At 35.3% G+C, this 19844-nt stretch overlaps 1 protein-coding gene across 4 annotated transcripts in view; it reads right to left on the bottom strand.

The window, feature by feature from the left end:
• The window catches only part of EXOC6 (exocyst complex component 6), a 169725-nt gene that overhangs the window by 33384 nt on the left and 116497 nt on the right, over window positions 1–19844 (bottom strand). For all 4 annotated transcript variants that reach the window (XM_054572861.1, XM_054572863.1, XM_054572864.1 and 1 more), the window contains exon 19: window positions 12743–12884. In XM_054572861.1, the coding sequence (XP_054428836.1) occupies window positions 12743–12884 (142 nt within the window). The remainder of the gene's footprint in view (window positions 1–12742; window positions 12885–19844) is intronic.

Raw genomic sequence — 19844 nt, 5'->3', positions numbered from 1 at the left:
GTATACATAACCTTCTGATGACTCAGAGGTACACCATTTCCCCCTCTTACTTCTTGGTTCTCTGCTAGGTTATAGTTATGCCCACTAAATAGGTGACTACACTCACCTTTCTCAAGCCCTCTATTTCCAGAAAACTAAGATTTATTGAGCAAATCTAGACACGCTTTTCATTATTTAGTATAATTTACTCACATCACTGTCTTTTCATACAATGAAAAATGGCGTAATCTCATGCTGTAGCAATCCCATTATCCCCTACCACGTCCCAGATAATTGGGTTGCCTTTCTCTAGTACTGTCAGATCTTAATGAGGAAAAAAAAAAAAAAAGAAGCAAAATCATAATAGCCTATTAAAAGTAAGGGTGCTTTTTAATTTTTTAAAATCCTATCTTAGGACCAGCCAGCATGTTGTTGGCTTTCTGGCCACCTTCCTAGGCTACTGTTTCCAAGAAACAGTTGACTATGAATCCCTAGCGGTTTCCAACCAAGGCTGTAAATGTTAGCTTAGCTTCTACCATCATCACATATATATATACACATACATATAAAAATAAGGACTTTTTATAACCCAGGGAGACATGCTTTATATATGAGGCATAAAAATCAGCTCAGTTTCAGTTATATTTGCAATTACTAGCTATTTAATCTCCCAAAATTTTTCTACACTGAAAATAATGTCATTTTTCTTCTCCTTCAGTTCCTGTTTAAGATACTATAGTTTAAGCCCCATTGCTTGGCGTTAAACCAAAGAGCTTAGTGTCAAAATTATAAGTACCATAAACTCATGTAGCACTTTAAGTTTACAAAGCACTTTCTCACATACTACCTGCTTTGATCATCACAGTAACTTATTTTAGTGAACAGGGCATAAATTCTTGCAGCCAGAAGAGACATCCCCTTTGAAATACCTCCGTCAGTCCCTTGAAGGCTCAGTTTAAAAGTTACCCAGTTGTGCCCTGGTTGGTGTGGCTTAGTGGATTGAGCCTGCAAATGAAAAACCTGCCAGTTCAAACCCCAGTCAGAGAATAGGCCTGGGTTTCGGGCTAGGTACCCAGTTGGGGGCATGTGAGAGGCAACCAATCAATGTATTCCTAGCACACCAGGTATTTCCCTCTCTTTCTCCCTTCCTTCCCCTCTCACTAAAAAATAAATAAATAAAAATTAAAAAAAAAAGTTACCCTGTTCTTCATTTTATAGCATAGAACAGTAAGTGTGAGGTGACTTGCCCAGGGTCACAAAGCTAATTCAGACATCTTAGCTGACCCAGAATCTGATTAAGTATTCTGCCTCTCATCTTTTACCTATCTCTTACAAGAACCTAACCAATATGGGAATGAAACTCACTAGTTTATAGCTCTTAGGACTTTTTCTCAAATTTTTTTTTTTTTTTTTTTTTAGAACTAGGCAATTGAGCAGTCTTATAATCACCTGGCAAAGAGGACATTTGTAATTATATACTATTCAATTTATCAACAACTTCATTTTTGTTTTTTCCAAAGCAGGCAATCAATTCTTTTGTTTCTACCTTCAAAAATATCTTGAGTCTGAATCTGTCTCTACCTTATTCAAACTATCATCATTTCTTCCTTGGATCATTAAAATACACTTCTATCTCATCTCCTTGTTTCTTGTGCGCCACTTCTCCATCCACTTTTCCCAGTGTGACTTATGTAAGATGTAAATGAAATTTGCATCACTTCAGAGCTTAACATCTTTCAGTGGTTCCCCATCACCTTCACAATAATGCAAGACAATTAAGATCCTCTATAATCTGGCCTCTGCCTATCTCTCTAGTCTCATCTTTTACCTCTTCCCTAGGGGCACCTTAAACTCGACACCAAACTACCTACATCTCCTTACATATGTCATAGTCTCTTCCCACATTACCTTTGATACTTCTGCCTGGAACATCCTTCTGCTTCTTTTTTTCCATTGAATAACTCTTATTTATCCTTCTATTCAATCATCATATTCTATGGAAACTTCTGTTACCCTGCAGGCTGGTTTAGGTCCCTCCACTGTGCTCTCACTGCAATTTCCTGTGCACTCTTCACTACACCGCCCGTTTTGCTATCTTGTAATTGTTTATCTGTCTGAGTCTTAGTACCACACTATGAACTCTCTAAAGGTAAGAATATATGATGTCTGCCTGGAAAAAGTCCAGCCACTGTTACAATGAGGACAGTTTACATGACATTTATGTAACCTGGCAGCCAAGGAGAGTAGACAGAAATGCACATGCACAAACAATGATGACTTCACTGTATTAGTCAGTGGGGGAGATAAACACAGATGAATGAATATGTATCGTGTTCAAAATGACCGAGAGAGTAGAGCAATGAATCTGCATCAAATTTTGTGTTAAGCCTGAACATTCCTCTGTGGAAATTATTCGGATTATTTAGAAGGCATTAGAAGACAGTTCAGCACAAATAAAAGTGTGGCACAAATGCTTCAAAGATGGTTGAGAATCAGTTAAAAGTGATCCACATTCTCGAAGGCCTGCAACAAGCAGAACGTCTGAGAATGTTGAAAGTGTATGGGCTACAATCAACAAAGATTGGTGACTGACAGTGAGAGAACTAAAAGCTGATCTGGGGATTCCAAAAACTAGTGTCTCTGAGATTTTGACGCAGGATCTTTGCATGAAATGTGCCGTGGCAAAATTTATTCCATGGCTTCTGCTGCCAGAGCAGAAAGAGCAACATGCTGCAGTTGCTAATGATTTGATTCAAACCGCTACCAATGAACCAGATTTCCTCAAGAAGGTCATAATTGGTGATGAATCATGGGTCTACAGCTATGATCTGGAAACGAAGGCCCAGTCATCCCAACTGCAGTTGCCTGGCTCTCCAGGCCTGAAGAAGGTGCGGCAAAGTCGCCGCAAAATCAAGACCACGTTCGCTGTATATTCTGATTGGGAAGGTATTGTCCATCACAAATACGGCCCTCCAGGCCAAACAATTACTAAGGAGTACCACCACAATGTTCTTCGTCGGCTGAAAGATGCAATACAATAAAAATGGCCACTGCAATGGGCAACTGGTGATTGGCAGCTTTATCACAACAATGTACCTGCTCATGCATCACATCTCATACAGAGTTTTTGGGGGAAACGTCAAATCACCCAGGTAACTCAGCCCTGCAACAACCCAGATTTGGTGCCCTGGGACTTCTGGCTCTTCCCAAAACTAAAATCACCTTTGAAAGGGAAGAGATTTCAGACCGTTGATGAGATTCAAGAAAATATGATGTGGCAGCTAATGATGATTCCAACAAAGGATCTTGCAGAGTATTTTCAACAGTGGAAGAGACGCTGGGAGAACTATGTGAGGTCACAAGGCACCTACTCTGAAGGGGACTGAAGCATCATTGTCCTATGACCAATGTTTCTTGTATCTTCTTCAAGAATTGTCTATTTTTCAAATTCCATGGCTGGCTACTTTATGGACAGGCTTCATATGTCCATTTTTACATCTCTATCACCATGCCTGACAATAATGAGTAGTCAATGAAAGTTTCTTAAAATGAATGAAGAAAAACTGAAAAAAAAAAAAACAAAAAAAACGAACAAATTCTAAGGGGATGACATCTTGTCCTGGAAATTGATACATGAATGTGGCTTGTTGATTAGATCTAGAATGATGCTAAGAGAGCTTTCTGCGATAATGGTTCTGTAACTGTGCTGAATTGAATTTTTAGCTTTATTTGATTAATTTAAATGTAATAGCCACATATGGCTATTGGACAGTATAAATCTAGAATATTCTATGCATATTTAGTATATTTATTTCAAAATAATTGATATTGGGTGAAAATACCCCTGAAGTTTTCTTCAAAGAAAACTAAATTGTGTGTTCTTCCACACAATTTTGGCTTGTGACAAAGTAGCAATAATTTCTTTTACCTTTATACCCACCTCATGCACAGTGTACAGAAAATATTCAATAAATGTGACAAATGAATAATAATACAAAATTTTCATTTTTGCTAATATTGTCTAATGGGCCTAATAATTCTGGAGGTGGATTTCAACTTTCAGTTTTTAAAAAACTGAATATTAATGTTTTAGAATCCCTCTGAATATTGTCTTCAGATTTCTTCTTGGCTCATCCAGATTCTCATTTTGTATGTGACTTGTCATATTTTGGGGTTTCTTTGTTCTTTTCACTTGGTCCTCTTTTTATTGTCTTCATTTAATACTACCTACTTCCCTCCTTTGATATCTCTGTCTTTGTCATTTAGCCATGCCATTAAGAGTATTTTTAGAAACATATTGATTCTGGTCTTCCAATAATTTAAAAATAGTTTCCAGGCTTCCTGAAATTTTGGGCTTCCTGTTTGTTTTGTAAAAAGCTCATCTAAATTTTTGTGTTTTTTCTCTTAATGCCTCCAATTTGACAATTTCCTTTTTAAGAAGAAATTAATTTCATAATATATTCATTTCCTCTTATTTTCTGCTAGAATATGGAACTTAATAAATGATTCCAAATTTAAAAATATTCTAATAAAAGAAAGACTAGAGTGGGAGGTGTCTAATCTTACTGGGATGGTTTTTTGTAACAAGAGAGTAAAAGTTTACTATATCAGCCTAACCGGGGAGAATTAATTTAGATGAAAGTGAAAACAGAAAATAATATATATGTGTGAGCTGTGATTATAATGATAAAAAAATGTCTTCCACACTGGCAATCTGTGAAGTTTAAGAGAATAAAGAATATCTGTAGGCAAAAACATGAGTTATTCGTATATATAACAATTTTTTTTCCCCTATGAAGTAGGAAAATAGGCCCTTCCTGCCCTCAGGAGCTATACTCAGATGTACAGGGGAACAAAAATTGCTAAGAAGTCAGACTGTGTAAGTATTTATCCTGGCATGAAAATATAAACTTTCCCTGCAATTCAATGCAGAGGCAATAAGCCCTTGAACAATTTTATCCTAGGAAGACAGTTATCATCACTGTAAGGTAAAAAACGTGTATTATTTGGAAAACACCTACCAAGGGTGAGAATTGTCAGGGAGTAGGGGAAGGCAAAGAATGAGTATCCATGGAGTCAAAAAAGATTGACAAAAGATTGAAAGAAAGGGTGAGAAGGCTAAAGTCTCAAGACTCTGCTTGTGAAGGACAAGGCAGGATCATATAAAATTAAATAATTTTGTAACTAAATGACTGACTGAATGTAAATGTCAAATAGTCTGCATACTGAACATATTTCTAATTCTTTCTTGCTAGATCTAAAGACTTAAAGCAACTAGTTAAGAACTCAGATTTTGGCTCAGCAAACAAACTACCCTGTGTTTACCAGATGTGTCATTAGAATGGATGACTAAGAGCACCATCTAGTGGTTCTTCTGCTGGTGAAGAACTTACGCCTGGGAATCAAGGGTCTTAAAATTCTTAGCCCTTAGATGTATACATTCTGTTACATGGGGTTGGCAGCAGAGGGATGCAAGCCCCTTGGACCCACTGCCCCACTACATTCATCACCCTACTTTTATATAAAGTACTGTCTAGTCCTCTCCCTTTCTCGGAGATAAACATGGGCAAAGTAGCCTCAATCTGGTGCCCTTAATCCTGGTGGCATTAAAACCAGGAATAATTTCAGATAGCCAAAAAATATAATACTAAAAATAAGTATCCGCCTTACTTTTTAAAAAGGTATTTAAATATTCTTCATATATCATCCACCTGATTTTCCCTGAGCCCTTTCATTTTGGGGCATAGGTCTTTTTCAAGGCTAGCATTAGAGGCCTTCAGGTCACGGTCTCCCCCGCTCCCCGCCCCCACTCGCCCCAGTGTATAAAGAAGCTTCATCTTTTTTTCCCTTGAGGTGGGTTAAGTCTTTATCCAAAAATGAATAAAGACAAAGGCCTTCACACCTAGAGATTCACCAGTTCCTCAATAACTCACCTTTGAAACAGGTGCCTGTACTCTTCAATCTGGACCTTTTCTAGTGCCTAGAGGTTTAAGATGTTAAACTCTTAGGAGATGATACCTCATTTAGGTATTTCTGTAGAATGCATAAAAAAAAGTACATTCCAGACCTACTCTGGGTACTTCAAAACTTTCTGATTCCTGATGCTTTAGGAATATTATGTATTTTGTTAGTGATGTGAAGAATTTCTGAGATACTTTTATAGGGACTTAAAAGGACATTTCCATCTTTTCCTCTATACAGTTGCATTTGTAAGGAAGGTACCTATATTGTGGCCCCGTACAAAACAGGTGTTTAAAAAATATTTAAAAAATCACATACACAGATTTAGGACATTATCTTCATGCCAACCTTTGCAAACACTGTTCCATCTAGGAAGTGATTTCTCTTGAACTTACATAAAATCTACAATAGGATCAAAGGTTCAATGCAACTTTTGGAAGGGGCACAGCAATTCCAGAGTGTGTTCCCTCATGACTTCCAGACTTCTCCATCTCCATAGCTATTTATGTATTGGGGTTATGGTCAAGTTAACCAAAAGTATATACTTCATGTACAGATTCTACCTAATATTTTCAACTTATATAACTTTTTATCTAAATTAGGTCTGCTACTTACGCTTTGTCACAGCACCATATACTTTTATAGAATTTAACAATTTACTATTATATTTATTACTGCAGTTATTTAACAACTGCCTCCCTACTGGGCTTAAAATGAAAAGGTCCTAAACACCAAGAACATAATATATATGAAGGACTTAATTAATGTATGATTCCAAAGACCCACACTCTCCTTTGCCTTAAATTTTGCTGTGTCTGTATCTTAGGACAAGGATATGTCTTAGAAATTACTAATTCCAAATACCATATTTAAAGGAAAAATTGAGATCTCTGGATTGCTGAGTGTTTACCTAAAGCCACTTGTCCAAAGTACAGGCAAAGCCAGGACTGAAACCATGGTCTCAGCTTCTTGACATGTGCTCAGACTATCTGAAGACTGATTTGAAAGCACTTTTTAAAAAATGTCCTATATAATTTCATATGATTCTACATTCCTGAACTCATCAAGTTTGACCGAGTATGGTTTAAAAAAGAACAATACAAAAAAAAATCCAAAGAAAAACAACAAAAGTGGGAGTGAAAATAATCCCATAAAAAACATTAAAGCTACTATGACTGTTTAGCTAAAATCGGATGTTTACAGGTCATTTAAAGATAGTCATCAATGTGAAATTTTATAAAATATCAGTTATGTCTATATCAAGGAGTTAAATGGTCTCGAGTTAAAGTACAGCAGTATCACATGGGCCTTAAGAACAAAGGTAGAACTCTAGAAGAGACAAATATAGATTATAGAGACTTCCTGATTTGTTAATTTGTTCATTTAGTCAACAAATATGCTATGAGCATAGAATTCTGCAGGGTCCCTACAGAATTCTATATTGAATTTAACTATCTATCCCTGTGGTGAAAACTCTTCTATCCCTTTTTACCTTTTTTCTTTCTCTCTTCACACCCTATTTCCCTAGGTCTCTTCCACTGTGGTTCTCTAACTCAAACCATCCTAATCATATCAAAATGTACCATTACTCATTCACTAATTTTATGTATTCCCTCCTCCAAAATGTCTGGAATCCATTCTTTTTTCTTCAATACCACTGCCCAAAGTCAAGACACTTTTATTATTCACATGGAAAAATTTAATAGTCTTTAAAAAAAAACCTGGTAAAATTAAAAAAATTTTTTTTGAATTTTAGAGAGGAAGGGAGAGAGAAGGGGGGCATCAATTTGATGTTCCACTTTTTTAAAGATTTTTATTTATTTATTTCTAGACAGAGGGGAAGGGAGGAAGAGAGAGAGAAACAGTAATGTGTGGTTGCCTCTTATGCGCCCCCTGCTGGGGACCTGGTCCACAACCCAGGCATGTGCCCTGACTGGGAATCGAATCAGCAACCCTTTGGTTCACAGGCCAATGCTCAGTCCACTGAGCCATACCAGCCTGGGCTGTTGTTCCACTTTTTTATGCATTCACTGGTTGCTTCTTGCATGTGCCCTGACCAGAGATTGAACCTGCAACCTTGGAGTATCAGGATGCTGCTCTAAACAACTGAGCTACCGGCCAACACAGTTCGATAGTCTTTTAACAGGTTTTCCTACTTCTGTATCTCCGTCTTTTTAGTTCAATTTCCACACGACACAGAGTTAACCTTCTGTGACAAAGATTTCATCATGTCACAGTCCCAATTAAAAAGCTTCAATGGCTCTCTACTGCTTACTAAATAAAGTATTCAGAAGCCTTAACTTTTTTCAGCCATATCTTTCAACACTTTTATAATGCATCTTGTAGTCTACACACAAGCCTGTTTGAGGATTCCCTAAGCATTCTATCATCACAATGCTTTTGCCTATTCCATTCCCTCTGCTAGGAATGCCCTTCCCTGTGTTAGATGTAATCTTACTCATCCTTTAAGATCCAGCTCAAATTTTTCTGCTATTATGGTCAATCTTCTCAACCCCAGGGCATGTAGAATTAATTGCTCCCTCTCTACAAATAATATATACTTCCATAAAGAATTTATGTTCTATTACGGTTATTAACATGTCTGTCTCTTCCCCTACCAAATAGGCCATGAAATCTTTGAAGCCTGATTTCATCTTTTATTTCCCAGTCTATTACAGGTAACAGGTTCTCATGAAATATTGAATCCTCCTCTAAATCAGTTAAATTTACATGGAAAATAATTCAGTTACAGACTGAGAGTTAAGCTCAAGCTAGTTTAACTCAACAAGTATGTGTGTCACAAAGGAAAGGGGCACCAACACATTGCTTGAAAAAACAAGTGAGCACATAGATGGATCAGTGCTAATTCTTTCATCACCAGAAAACAAAACAAAACAAACAAAAACTAAAAGCACATGGATGAATGATGCAAGGAACTAAATTATTTCCAACTTTCCATCTCCCCAACTTCAGCTAGATGTGCTGTTCGTTTCTACCTGTGGACTGACATTCTGAGGCTGGGGAAATATATGTATAATGTTTTTACAAAGTAAGAAGATGGCAAAATAAATATTCTGCTTTCTTTTTAAAAAACAATATTTTATTTACTTATTTTTAGAGAGAGGAGAAAGGAGGGAGAAAGAGAGGGAGAGAAACATTATTGTGTGGCTGTCTCTCATGTGCCCCAATGGGGGACCTGGTCCACAAGCCAGGCATGCGCCCTGACTGGGAATGGAAGCAGCAACCCGTTGGTTCACAGGTTGGCACTCAATCCACTAAGCCACACCAGCCTGGATACATTCTACTTTCTGATCAAACCAAATAAAAAGAAATATAACTCAGAATAAAGGCCATTCTTGATGCTTATCTTTCACACTCGCCTCTTATTGCTTAAATTCTTTGACTGAAGCCTTTCTTGAGTTGCTCAGATCTTTGGTGGTTCATGGTCTCCAGTTCCTGATCCCTGAACCTGATTTCCTTGGACTGTGGATCTCTTGCTAATTTTAAACAGACTAGTAGGATTTTATGTTAATCCCAAGAACCAGTCACAGATTTTTAAGTGATGGTTTCTAAGTCTCTTGAAGAGAAAGTAATTATTATGAGTCAATATGGGTTTATGAAATAGAGCAGTATAATTTTCTTCTTTGAAAGTCCAATTAGACTGGTAGATGAGGAAAATTCAATGGTCATTGTTAGCCCTATCTGCCAGTAAGGTTTCTGACAAAGTTGTTCATAACTGAACAAAACAATTATAGCTTCAATTAGGGAATTACCAACTGGCTGAAAAAACCTTGAGATACCCACAAAATTATAAATAATGGATCTAAGTCAATATGAAGGGGAGGTCCACGTGACGTTGTGGCTCTCAAACGATGCTGTGCATCAGAACCACCTGGGGGGCCTATTCAAAGACAAACTGATGGGTCCTGTACCCAGAGTTCCCAATTCAGCAGGTGGGGCACAAGAAGCTGCATTTCTAACAAGTTCCCAAGTGATACTACTGCTGCTCATCGGGGGCCATGCTCTGAGGACCACCAGCACACTGCATCTCAGGTTATAGACATTAGGTTTTGTTCAACATTTTGCTAATTACCTTAAATATGTAAAAAGTATGATTACAAATCTGCAGATGATATTACGTTGTGATATAAAAAGATCTTAATTGGCTAGTTATGAGACAAATCTTAAAATAAAATCTAATAAGGGTTATCTTAAAATCCTAAAACAAAAAGCAATATACAAGTATAGGATTAGAAAAAACAGAGCTTAACAATAACAAAAAGGGAGAAAGATACGGAGATTTCGTAACATTATAGCTTCAGCGATTCAAGGGTATATGATGGCAATCACAAAAGTTAATAACCATTTGGGCTTTACTTACAAAGTCCAGAATATAGAACAATGTATTTGGTAGCCCAGCTTCATATTATGCTGGTTCTCCCCACACCTGAGTACCTATGTAGATACTTTGGGTATCAGACATTAATCAGAAGGTAGTCAAACCAGTGATATGACTATCACTGAGAACAGTAAGAGGAATTGTTGATTTCTAGCCTTCAGAAGATTCAAAAGGCTATATAAGAGCAGTTTTCATCCTTGTGGATGAGGATTTGTTTTTTTCTTTGTGAATCTAAGAGGAGCTGCTAGAGTTGTCAGACTGCTCACTACACATGGTTGCCCAGCTAAGTAAGGGAGGGGAGGTGGGAAAGGGAAGATGGAAATACAGCTCACATTTCACTTGATATGCCATATGGTTGGGCAAAAGGGTGAACTTTTCCTAATTCATACAAAGCAGAAAACTCCTGAGGACATTTTCCTTTTAGTGGGGAACCTTTTCTCATTTTCACAAAGGCAAAATATAGACTCATAATGACTCTAGCCCTAAGGTAGAGAACTAGGTCCAACAAGAGAAGTTTAAAGAAAGTGATTGAGCTCAATATAAGAAACAGTAAGAGTGAAATATTATATGAAAATTTATTTTCTGAAGAGTAGTTAATACCCCCCCCATTGGATATTCAGGAATAGCTGGAAACTAATTGGTAGGGTTATTTAGAGAGGATTTCAAGTTAGATAAAGGAGTGTGTGTGTGAGAAGCAGGGCAGGCAGTTTAGTCCTTTAAGAAAACATAAACATTTTAAAAGGAGCCTTCAGTAACTCCTCCCAAAGTAACAAAAGGTAGAAGCTGTCCTATGGCAGGACAGAGAGGCAAAGATTTGGTTTTTATGTGCCTTTCTTTAAGTATAAGTTAGACTAGTCCTTCACGGAGAGAGGTTAGGGAGCAGAAAGAAGATCTAGACACCTAAAGTTGTCTTGTCAAACAGTAATTTCTGCTTTTGAACAAAAACTCTAATTGAGAAGATACAACCAAATGCTAATAAATGATTCAACCACCTAATTATCTGAATCCATGTTAAAGATGTAATATTACACAATGCTTCAAGCAGTATTTCTGTAAGATGTTTATATGAGCAATGTCATACAGGAATAATCTCATAGAACAACTTTTAAAGAACTTTAAATCAGTTTTAAACCATTTGTAGAGTGGAATAACAGTTACTTTGAGCTTGTAAACTTGTAAAAAATGTTATTTGGTAAATGTTTTTGTAAATACAAAATAAATATTTTGTAAATAATAGTTTTATTTTGAAAAATAAATATAATAAAGGTTTTCTAATTACAGAAAATTGGAAATGCTTTTAAGGAAAGGAAATGAAATCTCTTCCCTAGGGAAAAACTACCTTGCTTTGTAGATAAGGATTTCTCTTTTTTATGAAAAAAATAGGTTTTTAAAAACATTGAATTTATTTTGTGAGTGTGTTTAATAAACAATTGATCTTGATCAAAGAGGCTAAATACTTACTCTTTTTAATATTAATTATGGTTTTTCCAAGAAGAATGCCTTATATACAGTGGGCAAATACTTGATATTGGTTTGAAAAAAAAAATCTGTCACTCCTGTTTCAGTTGCAATCTGCTGACATTTAATTTTTTAATGTCTTTCACACAGAATATATTACTGCAAAATTTGTCTCAGACAAGTATTTTATAATCCTTCTTGTGCCCCACTGATCTTCAATTCATTAACAAAGGTGCTTGACTGAATTGTGAACCAGGGATTTTCATCATTGAATCAGTATACGATTCGTTTGAAAGTATCGCTTAAAAATTGCTCCATACGACAATGTCTTTGCATTTAAAGAGTTATAATTTAAGGGTGATAAAATTCACATCTAAAAGCACATATGACAAGGCTAATAACCAAACAGCATACCCAGTCATGAAGCTGACTGGCTAATGTCAACATTAGATTATGGAATCTGCTAACCTCATTACCTAAAGAAAATAAAGTGAAAAACAATGGCAAAGGTAACATAAAAGTCAGAATATAAAAGATACACTTGGAATGTAGGGTCCTAAGATCATCCATCTAGCAAATATCTAAAAAGTTACTTACAAGGAAAATACGAATGACAAACTTGGAATAATTTCATTCATTTATAACAAACATTTGGAGAGTCTTGGCAAGGAATGAGCAGAAGAAGGAATAAGGGGAAAAACTCATCATCTTTTTAATGGCCCCCGTCTGGCCTGCCACCTCCATGCCTCCCCCAGGAGGCCCCAAATGGGAAGCTCAGATAGTTTTCTCTTCTGGAAGGAAGTTGCTTCTATTGCTGTGGAAAGTGTAGCTCTATCAGGCCTCTTTCCTTCTTTCTGAATTATCTTACTACATACCCTTTTTTCCCCATGTAATTTAAATATAGACTCCGAGAAATGCATGAGATTCAACCACTAAGGTACTTACATTCACACTGTATGACATCTAAGTTAAATTGCTGAATGGCTCCCATGCTTATCTGTTTTAACTCACTGTCCAACAGCATCTGCATTAAGGACGTTGACAGATGCTGGCAGGCCGACATGCACGCAGTCTGGGCAACTTTCCCCTGTTCAAAACAAATATCCAAACCAAAAAATAAACAAACAAAGAAACAAGCATAGAAATACCTCATAAAGTATCAGAAAAATTATACATCTGGCTCTCTCTTGTTGCCTCTGGGGGGTACAATAGTGATTATTGGTCCTTCTGTTTCTGTATTCAGAGTGGCTATGCCTTTTAGCATAGAAATTAAAATTAATACTCTTGTTCACTTGACCCTCTCAGGACATAAATATCATTAAAGCTCTAATTGCACATAGGAAAATTAAAGTAACAAGTAAAAACAATTATCTCAGATCTCTGGAAATGTCTAACGTATTTTTAAAAAGCACTTTAAAATATGACATTTACGACATAAAATAACTGTCATATTGACAGAACTATTTACATAATGCCCTTTAAGCTCTCCTTTATGTAATTAACCAAGCCAGAATAATGGAAATTAATAAACAGTGTAATTCAAGTTATTATCATTTAAACTGTACCTAAAATTCAAAATATACTTTGTCATAAGTTCTTAACTTCTAATCAGAACACTAGATTGTGGCATAGCTTCAATTAGTAAGAAAAAAAAAGGCTTGCCTACCAATATGACTTCAAATCATCTATAGATCTACATTTAGTTTTTAAAAAGTAAGTTTTAAAATCATTTGATAATTTAGAAATATGTAGTTAGGTAAACTACAAATACTTGTGGATTTCTTTCATTAAATATATCATTAGAAAATAGTTTCTACTATAATAAACTCCTAAAACACTACATGAACTTTCACTGATAGCCTTAATTAAGGCAATATTTTCTCAAAAATGATCAAGAAAAATGACAATTTTAAATGGTTAGCCTTTAGATTACATAGCTGAATCACAATATGATATCATTTTTAGTATAAACTGTTTCTTTATACAGGCTTTGTATTTCAACTAGAAGCTTAAAATAAAATAATATAAAGAGTTTTAAAGTTTTCCAGTGTAATACTGCTCCTGGAATGGCTGGCTATCTTCAATCTCCTACGATGTGATTTGGAGATGGACTGACTCCCGAGATAGGATTCAGAGACTATTAAAAAGGTTAGAAATAATGACTTTTGGAAGATGTGCCACGTTTTGTTTCATTTGCGTTAACAAGTATTTACCCAGTGATATTTGATAATTCTTCCTACTTAATCACAAAGGCCAAGAAAGCTACAAAATCATGAAAAATATCTCCTAAACATAAAAAACTACAACATAGTGGTACAAAAATGTTTACATAGAGTTGATGTGTTAGAAAAGAAAGAACATAAATACATCTTTACGATATTTGCTAGAACTATATTTGGTCATTAAATTACACATTTAAAGTTAGACAAGCAACAAGCAACTTCTATGAATGAGTCTTTAGCATTTAGACACTATGCACAGTGAAAAACTGCGTATCTGAAATGGAATGTCAATTTCTCAATCAAAAAGTTTAGAGATAAAAGCTGATGCAAACAATATATTTGACAGATACTGATGAACTGCCAAAAAGGAATGTAACAAACAATGCAAAACCCAGCATGCTTCAAGATCCCCAAACCCAAGGGGAATTAGTCTGGGAGACATGCTGCTCCATTCCCCAACCAGAATAATATCAATATGAATGGAAGGGGGAGGGGAGCAGAAAAAGAAGAAATCAATGCCATGTAATTGAATTACAATGTCATAGGCTTGAGAATACTTAATGGAAATGTCATTGTGACCTAATGGAACAACTAGTACATTTTAGTTTAATGTACTTCTCTATTAATCAGGTCCGTGTCCTACTTATGTTGCCACTATAATATACTAAATACGAAAGCAGATTAATAAATTGCCAAAACAAAATTAATATTATATTCATTTCAGAAGCAAACATAGTGCACAATATAAGTGGTATTACTTTAAGGTGATCTTTAAAATTTAACATGAGTTCAGATGCTACAAACGACTATAATAGCACTTGAGCCAAAAATGATAGTAAGAGTATTGAATAACAGGCTATTCCATAAATCTAGTGGAAACAGGTAATGAAAACACAAACACACATGTACACACACATATGTGCACATACATAAATTTAGCTTTTTCTTAAATCATATATATAAATAAAACTCTAATATTAAGTTTCTTTGATTGTGCATATTAAATATAGGCTTATTGTTCTCAAGGACAGAAGTTTAAAATAACTAAAAACTTCATAAATCTTCAAATGAAATAAATTCTTTCTTTACAGAGCTCAAAACTGAATATCAAGGGTTCAGATTCTTCAGTTTTTAAAAAGATTATACATTATTTTTTAAAATGTCTCCTTCTTAACTATAAAATATACACAAATATTCTTTCAGGAGTAATCATTTGTTGTTCATCTTGTGTATCCTCAATTTTTAGTGTATTTTTCCCATTACTTAAATTTCATCTAATATTTTTAGATTGAAAATTTTTAATTTTCCAAATATTTGCACACCTCAAAAAATACCTTTGTCAATCCATTTCTGACGCCTGTAGCCCTTAATACACTTCAGTATAACCAAAACACCCCTTTCTGAACACTATTATTGCTATTATTGTTGAAGCTCTTAATAATACATCATTTTCTAGGACAAAAATAATCAAAGTAGTCTTACAATTATCTTTAAAAACTAGACTTTTTCATTAGAAAACCCAGAGATACTCTGGTTTTTAACATTACAACAAACAAGGCCAAAACAATTAAGTGAAGTGGCTGAGAAAACAGCACATTTAATAAATCTGAAACACCTAGAAATTTTTTGCTGCCCTCATCTGAAAAATTAATTGCGACTATTATTAACATTTTCCTTTCCTTTAACAACACAAAGTTCAATAAATAAGTAAAAACACCTGTCAAACTTTTAAAGGTAACTACTTTTTTACCCAGCTCTAACATTTTGCTGAAAAACAACTTGCAAAAAGAGAACACCCTTAGACAAACTTCTTATATTTCAAAGGAACTTGTAAAAGAGAATCTGCTGACATATTAGATCCTTTTTGCATTACCCAAAAGCTTTTCTTTTAAGAACAATTGTGGTAAAGAGACATTTGGCTCCTAGGAAATTCCCAAAGGGTCAACCATATGCATCCTTCCATGGCACCTTCACACTGCTGCTTTCTAGATCCATGTCTCAAAAGCAGCTTTCATCATTTACTTGTGTGTCAGTCAATATGATTTATGGACTGCATTCAACAAAGTCAAAGCATATAGAATGAGAAATATGACTACAATCTGCTAATTTGTTTTGTATTGAGCCACTTAAGAGTCAAAGACCTGATGTCAGACTGAGACCAGCAACACAATTAACCAGTCGGTGACAGATTCATCCATCCTCCCTGCCAGGCTGTGCCAATCAAAGACAGCATGAGGCGACATTTGGTGAAATCAGTAAGAAAACTCATTCTCTAAGTAACCTATGTGAGACCTTGATTGACACTTTCTGAATTTAGTTTGTGGAACACAGCCACTCTTTACCCAATAGTCCCTCGCTGCAAGCTGTGAAATAAGGCTTTTAATGCCAATCACAGGAACAATAAACCACAAACCACCAACCCTCGGTTTAAAAGGAATCGAGAAAACACATCTGTTTGTATGTCAAGCCAAATTTCCAAAATAATTTACTAAAGATACTGTTTCCTTTGAAATATCATAAAATGGCATGATAACAAAAATACAACACATTTTATTAGATTATGGCTAAAAACTGTTTTGGTTTCAAAGTTATATTTTGATAGATCTACTCTAATAGAATAGTAGGAGAAATGTAGAATGCTTAAAAACTAATTTGACACACTCAAATTTTCATTTGAAGCTTTCATTTATGTCTCACCATTCTCTTATTTCAAAGATCTAATAAAAAAAAAGGTTTGATTTCAACAGTAATTATTTGAAAGCATTTTTCAATGGCGCTTTCATTCTCTCAAGTACATTTAAGTTAAAAACATGCTCTTGAAATCACAACCATTCATTCTGTATTGGTCTACTTTCCTTAATGATCCCAAGAGAGACCATTTTCCTTTATATCCCTACAAAAGGTCAACTTTGCACAATAAACTACTTTTTTATTTAAGTAAAAAGGAATATATAGACTTAGAAATACTCTGCTGCATTTATTATTCTTTAAATTGATAGCAGGTTTTGTTTTAAAAGGTTATGGAATTCTTGCCAGAAAATAGTGGAAAAATGAAATTAAATGGTGGTCAATTTGAAAATTAAATCTAACATTGGTAAGTAAATTTATTAATTATGATTCTGTATGGTTATTTAAAGTTATTAATTTTTAAAAGTTATTTAACTTAAAGCAGTAAAATAGTGCTATAGTACTCAAACTCACTGCCTCTTAGTTTGCTACATAAATTTTAGTTATGAGACTGTGAAATAGTCTTTCAGAAGAAAGGCAAGAGGAAGGAAAGTATTTTAATGAGTCAGTCTCCTAAAGAGCCCCAATTTATATCCTTTGAAAACAGACTGAAAGAGTGAGGACTTTCATCAAATGTGAAATAAACACTAAAATTAGAAATAAATTCTCAATTGAAATATGAAAAAATATGCTTAGTTAAAAAGTAGACATTTTAATGTAAGAAATCTATTATTCTTACTTCTATTTTATATAAGAACCACTAATCTAAAGTTTTACTATATGAAAATACATCTTGCTCTAATGGAAAGAATGTTATTAAATCAGGAAAAACACATGCCTAAAACATTAGTATAAAACATGAAAATTTCCCCAAGATGATTTTTAAAAATGCATAAAGTTCCTTCTATCTAGTAAGATAGGTTTTAATCTATTTTCTGGCTGAACACTCTGTATAATACTGAAATGTATAACACTGAAATGTCTCAGATTCCCAATAATAGGGAATGGATGAGTTATAAGGTTTAAATATCAAGATGAATTCCTTTAGTGAGTTTTAGTAATAACTTTAACACCATCTTGAAGACAGATTTTTGAGATTATGCCAAAAACATTCATAGGCTATCAAAATATACTCACTCTAACACCCGCAACATTCTCCAAAATACTTCTTTTGCACTTCTTTAGTCCTCTCTTACTCTGTTTCTGTCCCTATCTAAGTAGCTGTAGCCCCAAAAGAACTGGTTACCACATCAGCTAACCACAATCCCCCCAATTATGAATTCCCATTCCCCTTCTTAGGCTTTTCTCCTCCTAACAATTCCTAACCATAAGGATATGAGACAGTAACATAAATGTTTCCTCTTGCAGCTGACACACACACACACACACACACACACACGTGCGCATGCACAAACACACGGATTATATAAAATGCAATCATCTTAAGGTTAGAAGAAAAAAATTCCCCAAACTGGGAAATCTTTAAGACACCTCTATGGCACCTTGTTATTTCACTCAAAATTTCATTATCCCAACCAAAAAATTCACCAAACTTTGGGGGCCTTTTTCTTTTTTAAAACAATCTTTTGAACATGGCCTCAGATGACATGTAATGCCCAGATTTTTGGCTTTCTGCAAGTATCATTGCTGTCATGGCAGACCCACGATATCGTCAAACTAATTTCAATAGGCAGGAAGATAATGCAAGGAGAAGCAGAGCAGTACAAGTTTAGAAGAGGTCAAGGTTTTGAGGAAATGCCTCTGCTTCCAAGCTATCGATGATATCAGAAATGTAGATAAAATGTAGAAAGCTGCATGCACATTTGCCCAGAGTAGCAGGAAGAGTAGAAGCTAGTCTGTGCTGCCTGAGAGCAGACAGGGATTATTCCTAAACCCTAAATCTACTTGATAACAGCAAGTTGGGCAGTCAGGCGTTATGTTTAAATACAGAATTGTTACAAACATTAAGGCCCTATAACGTCTCTCACTTGGCAAATGTAAGAAAAGCGAGAGAAGTTAAAGATGAGCTATAACTTTCCGCATGGTGACTGCTCACTATGGCCCAGCCACAGAATCAAGATAAAAAAACTGAAGCATCCCAGGAACTGTTATTAAAGCAGCAGCTTCATGATAGCAGTCACCCTCAGTTCTTTACAGAAGCATCCAGTTCGAGTTATCAAGGCTATATAATCATTAAAATGTACTATTTCACAACTGCAGTATGACTTAGAATTTGCAAAGTTGCCAAGCTAGATAATACAGGTGGTTTCCACATGATCATTAGTAAAGTGGACAAATGTTCCCCAACTGACTATCTTAATACATGTAGGTTTGTGGCTGATATATTACAAACATAGCCACGTATGTAAATATAGCACAGAGTAGGCCTTTGTCATTCAAGAATTTATATTTAGGTTTCAGTCTTTGAAGAATGACTCTAGAGTCCCTACTGTCCGCTATGCCAGTAGGAAAAGCACGTATTTGATTAACACGTTCTGTGAAATGGGTATGGTGGCAGAGCGAGAAACCAGTCACTCAGGCTGAATGCAAAATCCCAACCTCCCCATCTTAAGATGGCTTGACAGTCTACCGATAGTTGACATGAATAAAGAAACTCTTGTTAAGGTCTACAGTTTTCAGTAATATTTTATAGCATTTTCTAAAAGAAATTGCATGATATAGCAATATTCTCAAATTTGGGAATTCTCAAAGTTTTAGGGTATACTCATGCAGAATGTCAAGGGTTTTCTGAACAGGTAATTTCACTGGGCTAAATTCTAGATTACGAAAATGGGATTGGGGTAGAAACAATTAGAGTCACTTTCAGTTGAGGGAGGATGTGGGATGGGATTTTAAAAGAATAAGGGAAACGCTTCTAGTGAAGGGAGGGTTTATATTAAAACAAAACAAAACCCATACAAAATAGGAGGGAGAGATCAAGCTAAGTTATTGCCTTACTATTTTTTTCTAGAGACAACCTTGCAAATGACATTCAATAATACTCTGAAAGTCAAGAATAAGACCTTACAGCATCTACAAGATGTTCCCCTCTTTCTTCCAAAGAGTTGACAGAGGCCTTCAGCTTAATGCTACCAGCA

Source organism: Pteronotus mesoamericanus, unplaced genomic scaffold, assembly GCF_021234165.1.
Source record: "Pteronotus mesoamericanus isolate MK-2021 breed Mesoamerican mustached bat unplaced genomic scaffold, CSHL_Meso_final contig_24, whole genome shotgun sequence".
NCBI classification, from domain to species: domain Eukaryota; kingdom Metazoa; phylum Chordata; class Mammalia; order Chiroptera; family Mormoopidae; genus Pteronotus; species Pteronotus mesoamericanus.
Note: the sequence above shows the minus strand (reverse complement) of the source record. Positions and strands in the feature narration are given on the sequence as shown.